Source organism: Nicotiana tabacum, chromosome 1, assembly GCF_000715075.1.
Source record: "Nicotiana tabacum cultivar K326 chromosome 1, ASM71507v2, whole genome shotgun sequence".
Taxonomy (NCBI): domain Eukaryota; kingdom Viridiplantae; phylum Streptophyta; class Magnoliopsida; order Solanales; family Solanaceae; genus Nicotiana; species Nicotiana tabacum.
In genome coordinates, this window is record NC_134080.1 from 36,698,671 (window position 1) to 36,706,441 (window position 7,771).

The 7,771-nt window shown below is 36.1% G+C and overlaps 1 protein-coding gene across 2 annotated transcripts; it reads right to left on the bottom strand.

Annotated features, from left to right (window-relative positions):
* Positions 1 to 2,655: 2,655 nt before the first annotated feature.
* LOC107792865 (putative serine/threonine-protein kinase PIX13) lies at positions 2,656 to 7,552 on the bottom strand. 2 transcript variants are annotated; one of them, XM_075249898.1, is made up of 6 exons: positions 7,331 to 7,552; positions 6,899 to 7,233; positions 5,622 to 5,760; positions 5,394 to 5,488; positions 5,166 to 5,289; positions 2,656 to 3,511 (listed from the first exon to the last, which is right to left on the bottom strand). In XM_075249898.1, the coding sequence occupies exons 1-6, from the start codon at positions 7,398 to 7,400 to the stop codon at positions 3,138 to 3,140; spliced, it is 1,137 nt and encodes a 378-aa protein (XP_075105999.1). In that variant the 5' UTR covers positions 7,401 to 7,552; the 3' UTR covers positions 2,656 to 3,137. The 2 variants fall into 2 exon arrangements, with proteins under 2 accessions (XP_075105999.1, XP_075106001.1); XM_075249900.1 differs by lacking the exons at positions 5,394 to 5,488; positions 5,622 to 5,760 and having other exon boundaries at positions 2,658 to 3,511.
* Between the last annotated feature and the right edge of the window lie 219 nt (positions 7,553 to 7,771).

The following is a 7,771-nucleotide window of genomic DNA, read 5'->3' on the forward strand; positions in this document are numbered from 1 at the left end:
AGGCGTGCAAGTTACCTTCAGTATCCAAACAAAATGTAAACTATCATGCATTACATGATATTTAATATAACAATCTATGCTTAAAGTAAACAATCTTCAATTCTTCTCTCTTTGCATTCATACTCAACTTCAAGTTACATTGACAGTATTAGTCGTGTGCCTGGATGTTTGCACAATAAGCAAAGGAAGAGAAAGAGTATCAGCAACAAGTAACCAACAACAACAACAGATAGCAACAACACAGCAACACAACCAGCAGCAACTATGTAGCCCACAGGTGCTTGAGCATCAGACAGACAAATCCCAGAAAAAGAGCAATGAACCAACCGAAAACCCAAGATACCAAATGTAACAGCAATAGAAGACCCAATAACCACAAAGCTCAGCAAATACCCAGTACAATTCCCACAATCAAGAAGGCTAAAACTCAATCCACAGCACACAGAAAACTCAGTGCAGTAGCAATCACAGCAGAAAACACACAGCCTTCTCTTAACGGAACAGTAATGACCCTAGTTAGAATAACTGACTTGGCCAGAACAACTCAACCAACTTAGTTCCTTGTGCAGTTTTGGGCAGTGTTTAGTTAAAGTATTCTGAAAATTTTCACTTTGTTTTCTCTTTTCTGAAGACTAAAAAGTCCAGCCCCTTTTAAGTTCTCTAATGGCCTATTTATAAGCCAAACGACCCAGTGCAGCTAAGCTGCCTGGATCCTCCCACTTGCAGACTGCCCATACCCATTAAACCCATGCTTAAACATCTTTTGATGCCAGCCATTGGTTCCCCACGCCTGGTTTATTCTTTAATCAAGAGTTATGGGCTCATTTTAGTATTCATTTTAAACCCCATACTCTTGTGTCTTGTCCCCCACTGGTATTAGTTTAATCCCAAATTAGTACCCTACTTGTCAGCTCATTTAAACTAATCATTTTTGTTCTTTTCAAACCCCAGACTACCCCTGTTGAACCCTGGTTATCACTGTCTTGACCCTCTGCAATAATGGGTTATTTTGGACTTCTGAAAAATTTAAAATCGAAGCTGCCCTAGACTGAATCTTTTAGCTGTTTTGTAATGCAGTTTATAGGCTACTCTCAGGCAATGTCGAGCATTCAGTCAGTGACATGGTTCATTTAGTCATGAGAAATTTTTAGCTTATTTGATCCATTAGTTATAGAGAACTAATCGATGACGTTTATCGAGTCGACTGTACTAATTATAACAGGTAATAATCAGTCGTTCAAATAAACAAACACATACATGGACCTAAAGGGCTTCAGACAACTTTGGTCGATCACTGGGAACCTATATAAGTTATTTATGCGACGACTATCCTAATCGGACATGCTTATCACAGGATACATTCAAATCATACACAGAAAACAATCGACCAAATAAAAAGGTCTTTGACAGAGATGGAAGAAATTAAGAAAACTATCAGAAAATAACAAACAAATACAACAAAGCATGCTAACGACTTAATTGGCAGTTGAATAAACAAAAAAGGAAAAGAAAAACTTACCGAAAAATGTTTAAACCAAACTGACCCAAAACTGACTCAACTTTGACCATTTGAAGCCGAACAAACTTTAACCAGGGTGTTCTCACATGAGAACACCTTGGTTAAGGTCTATTAGACCTCAGACCCCTGTCAAGACTGGCCGGATTCCTCAGGTCCATGTGTTCTAGGGTTTGGATTTTCAGATCTGGTTTTTTAGAAGTTGTGGGTAGATTCGGACCAAACCAAGTTTGGTTTGGTCACGAGGAGGGCCAGGGGAGTGTCTGGTATGAAGATGGGGTGGTTTGGTATAGATCAGAGTTCGACTCAAATCTTCAAATGAAGATTTGAGACGAAGGAAGGTGATTCGAGGCAAATGGATAGCAGATCCATGTTTAGGACAGTGAGGTGGTCCTAGGGTGTTCAGGAGGTGGCCACCGGCGTCCATGCCGCCGGCTTTAATGGCGAGGGAGATGGGGCGGCTAGGGTTTCTAATGGGAGGTCTGGGTTTGAGCTTGGGGACGACGGGATGGGGGTGCTCGTATAGGGGGGGCTGGGTAATGAATTATGTTTATATACGTAAAGTGTAATTAGATCCTGGCCGTTGGATGCATCGAGATTGATGGCCAGGATCTTTTACTTAGAACGGAACGACACCGTTTGGCCTAGGTTGGGGGGTTGGTTCGGATTGGTTCCTGGGTCGGGTTTTGAAACGGGTTACTGATAGTGATCCTGGACCGTTGGATTGGATTGATTGGAACGGCTGAGATGAGCCGCCCTTGAAACGACGTAGTCCTGGTATCGAACTACGTCGTTTTGACGACCGGTGGATGGGTCTTGGGTTGGCTGACTTGGGCTGGTTTTGGGCCTTCAGAATTTGAAATATCATGGGCCCAATCCGATTTCTTGCACTTTTTATTTTGTTTTCTAATTTTTGAAATACAACTAAATTAAAAATGAATTTGAAATACCCATTAATCAATACTTAACACAATTATTCACACACCTATATAAGAAAAATTTAACATGGTTAAATCACAACCTAGAAATGCATACATATTTTTTGTATTTTGTTTGATTAATGATTAAATGCAAAATGGACAGACCCACAAATGACTAACAACACATGTCACGGAAAACTCGAAAAATTGTACGGCCAAGTCATTTGTCACTATTTTTATTTTCTTTTGGAGCGATTGTCCGTGAAGCAAAAATCACGTGCTTACATAATATACGGGCGTATTTTCCAGGGTTTGAACAGTGTTTTCACTCAAATTTATCTTTACATGAACGTGGCAAAATTTCGATTACTTTTGAAATTGTGGCTATTTTTGAATGACCAGTTGTAAATGTGGCTATTTTTAAATTTCTCTCCTTGGCTAAAAAACAGGATAATCCAGCTGTAATACCGCTATAAAATGTCAACATGTCTAATTGGACCACTAAATGGGCCTCCTTAGAGAATTGTTGGATCACGTACATGTTTTGATACGATTCCCTGAGATGAGTCCATTCCCCATCTCTTATGCTCCCTTTCAAATTTTAATAGGTCCGGTTGATCGGAGAACGATGGGCTCTGCTGCCAATCACATTGCCGCTAGCGGTTTTCTCAACGTGACGAAGCATTCGCTGAGATTGGTAGCTATTGTTCCGATGATCGCCTGACTGACGTTGCCAATGCTCGTTGGAATGCCCGGCTTTGTTCATCTTGATGGCATTGCATTGTTCTAAAACACTCTAAAACTTGTCCCATAGATGGTCTATTTTTAGGATCAGAGTCTAGGCATTGTAATATGAGTTGGGCTATTTGAAATGCAGCATTAATAGGATAACGTCCTTGTATCTTTGAGTCCATCATTTTCCTTGGCTTCCTCTTGTCAGGTAATAAAGGCTTGGCCCAATCTACTAAATCGAGTTGCCCAGTGGTCCTGGTTAGATCCAGTACCCGAAGGCCCGTAATTATCTCCAGCAAAACCACTCCAAACCCGTACACATCACTGTTCACGTACAAATGTCCTGCCCAAAATAATTGACCATTAACGTCAGGCTAAACAAGTTCTGAGTTACGAAAATGACCGTTGTCTATTGCTTATATTTTATTCTTATTTTAAAAAGTAGTCCTCCCTCCGTCTTGAGTCGTGGTTACTAAAAGTAGTTATCTCAAATTATTTGTCATTTTAAAAGTTCAAAACAAAATTAATTATATTTTTCTTTTTTTACCCTTAATAACTAATTATCTTAGAAGACTACAAAACACATTATTTATGGATAATTTTATTCAAATACCAAGAAGCCTACATTGTATCTTAAACACTTTAATTCAGAATGCTTTGAACTTGGAATTGCCGTTCGTTTATGAAAAAGAATCTGACGAAGTCGATCACAATCAAGTTCAATTAATTTTATCCTAGGTGTCTCTTCATATATTCTATAAAGCAAATCAATTGCATTCACATTTAGTAAAAATATGGATAATGTCATTGATGGAGATGACACATAAATTGAGAAAATATTTAATAAGGGTAAAATAGTTAAAAACTATCCTTTATTAATGGGCGTGCACAAGAGAATCACAACACATAGAGAATATAAATACAGCCCTTGGAAATTACCCCTCCGAACAACGTTAGACTCATGTCTAACTTTTTCTCATAAGATTTTCGGTTTTCTCACAAAAAAATTTTAGACCGTGATTTAAAAGGTACAATAGAATAGGAAGAAAATGCCAATAAAATGAAATAAAAAGAAGGTACAGAAAGGGACAATAAGCAATAGGACCATGGCCATCTGAAGAAATGACAAAAGACTATAAGATGAGAATGTGATGACGTCAGCGTTAGAAACCTAGTATACTATCTTTAACCCGCCAATATTAATTTACATATAATATTAATTCATCTCCCTAAATTAATAAAGAGAAGTCATCAAATTCCTTTTTTTTTTCGAATAATCAAATTCACTATATTTGAATAGTTATATACAAGTCAATTGTCGAATGTTTCAATATTATCTTTCCATTTTTTGGGGAGTGTTAATTAGTAGTCATGTTGAATTTTCAAACTACGACGACCAATAGCATGAAGGTGTAAATTAGTACTTACATCTTTATTTATTTACAGAAGGTACTTCTCTTCTTCTTTCTTAGTCTGTTTGGTAGCTGCAAAAATTAGCTTATTTTGAGAAGTAATTTTTTTAAAAATATGTTTTCCAAAAGTACTTTTGGTAAGAAGTTACTTTTTTCTATTTCTCCAAAACTATTTCTGCTTCTCCTCAAAAGCACTTTTTTTTCTTCCAAAAGCTTGGCCAAACAGTTCAACTTTGAAAAAACAGGCTATTGAAAACATAGCTATGTACTCCTAACTATCACATATTGGTCGAATTAGATGACTTTCTTTTTGCCATTTTGGTAGAGTGGTTAAAATTGCTCCCACATCCTCAGAGGTAAAAGGCATAGGGGAAAGCAATAATTACTGTGATCTTAATAGAGTTAAAAGATATTAGATAATTTCTTATTAATTTTCTAAGTTTTGGTGGACAGAATTTTACGATATTTGTACTCATAAAACATAGCAGATATATTGTGAAATTAGTTTAAAGCAAAAACGGACTCGGACACCATAATTATTTTTTAAAAAAAACTGCGGTTAAATTTGAGGTTATGATGTCTTACCACTGGCCACGTACTCTGGAGCTGCATAACCATAAGTGCCAACGACCCTTGTGCTCACATGTGAGTTACCGTTTATTGGACCCAACTTAGCCAATCCAAAATCAGAAAGCTTCGCATTGTAATCCTGTCTTAGACAAATTTACAATTTGCAATTACATTTTTATTTAAATATCAGCAGTTATTTATGTCTAGTACAGATTGGAAAAAGTAAAAAAGATGAGAAATAACCTCATCTAATAAAATGTTGGAAGCTTTAAAATCACGATAGATGACTTGCTTCTCTGTTGTGTGCAAGAAAGTAAGACCTCTAGCTGCTCCAATCACTATTTTAAGACGTGTATCCCACGATAGTGTTTCACTATTTTAATAAACCAAAAATAATCAAGGCAAGCTATTTCTTTTTTCTTTTTCTTTTTTACTCTGTGATTTTATATGAAATAATAATTTGGAACTTACTTCTGAAAAGGTGACGTTCTAAGCTTCCTTTCTGCATGTGTTCATATACAAGAAGGAATTCCTTTTCTTCACAGCAACAATATCCGATGAGTTTTACTAAATTCGGATGACTAAATTTTCCCAAAAACTTTACTTCTGCCTGCAGTATATACCCCACATATACTTTTATAGTCATTATCTTTGAAAATTCATAGGGAGATAGAAATAATTAAAGTTCATATATGTGGAGGTGGATCTTTGAAATAATCAGCTATATTATCTTCAGCTCTAAATTTGCTTAAATACATGACCACTCAATCACAAAGGCAACTTTAGAATTTGAAGTTTATGTATTCATAAGATAATTTTAAATTAATATATAATAATAATTGAGTTTAAAATCAAATATTGAGTTCACGTGAAATCATGTGTGACACCAGAGGCGGAGCTAGAAGTTCGGTAACCAGTTCGACCGAATTCAGTAACTTTTGCTCAAACTGTATATTTGTGTTAAAAAATTTATTAAAAATTTACAAATATAAAATTTAAGACCCAGTTATTAGTATTTGAAGTTGTCATTCTAAAATTTAGAACCTAAAAACTTGAAATTTTAACTCCGCCTTAGATTCTATATTTTTTGAAAATACTAGAATATCATCAATATAAACAATTGTGAGATCCGTATAAGGAAGGGAAATATCATTCATAATTTTTTGAAATTCTGAAGGTGCATTTTTTAAACCAAATGGCATAACATTCCATTCATACTGACCCATTGGTACATTAAAAGCAGTTTTATATCTATCTGATTCAGATATCTGGATTTACCAGTAACCGACACTAAAAATCCGCCCAGGGTAGCTAGACCGCTACCTTTTGGACAGGTAAAAATGTAGCTATGAAACCAATATATAAGTTACAATTTATAACAAGTATTTCTTCATAACACAAATCAAATATGATAACACGAGAAAACTGTAATGACTTGCTATAATCCAACAACAATAACAATAACAAACTCATAAGTGGGATCTGGGGAAGATAATATGTACACAGACCTTACTCTTACCTTGTGAAGGTAGAGAAACTGTTTTCGATAGATCATGGGCTTAAGAAATGCTAAACAGGAAGCAACCAGCAATAACAACACAAGAAAAATTCATTACTATTAAAATTCTTAACGTTGTTAATGTATATAACTTGAGATCGATTGAATAGAAAGAGCGATGCTTTTGCTGAAGAAGAAATGCATGGAGATCGAGGGAACAAGAAATAAAAAGGTAGAAAAGTTAATTAACCTGCCATTCCTTGAGACCTTGCTCGCTATCAGGATTGGATTTTTTGACAGCAACAGCCATTCCTACACCAACTCGAGAAGGAGCTAATGTTTTCTCATCAATCCAACCTTTGAAAACCCTACCAAAACCTCCTTCCCCCAACATCGTATCTGGTCTAAAATTCCTCGTCGCGCTCTTCAGTTCAGCTAAACTGAACACTTTCAAATTGGGAGTCACTATCTTCCCACTCGTCGTCGTCGCTTCTAATTCCTCTAGTTCTCCGATGATATTATCTTTGGTGCTACTGCTACTGATGGTATGCGTACTAGGTGGTTTCTTGCATGTTGGCGCAAGTACTGTTGAGATATAACATAATTAAATAATTAAATGCGTGATAAAATTTGATGAGACGCAATAAAGGGCAAAACAAAAAGGTACATATAATATATTTACCTGCTGGAGGACTAGAAAGCTTGACAGAACTTGGATGATTCTCTACGGGCTGTGCCAAACAGTTTCCCATTTAATTTCTCTCTGTTGTCGTATAAATTTCTTCCTCTTTAATTAAGGATCGATTTTAGGAAAGTATAGTATTACTTGTACTAATAATTAAGTAGTATTATTAATCTTTTTAAGGTTTGTGGCCTGATAATTATTTATCCCCTGTGAAGAAGAGAGACGACTCAGGAGAAAGTGTCTACCCCAAAAAAGGGGTGACGTCTCTTTATATTGGCACTTAAAACAAACAGAGCTAGTCAGTAGTCACAGACAGAGACATGAATGTTGGAATTTTTAACGTTTGGTTTAGAGATCCTCAATATCTCTATGGGACTTGTTCAAATGCTTTTGCCCCGTCTTTACGTCTCTCTCTCATAAATATATACTCTTTCCTCA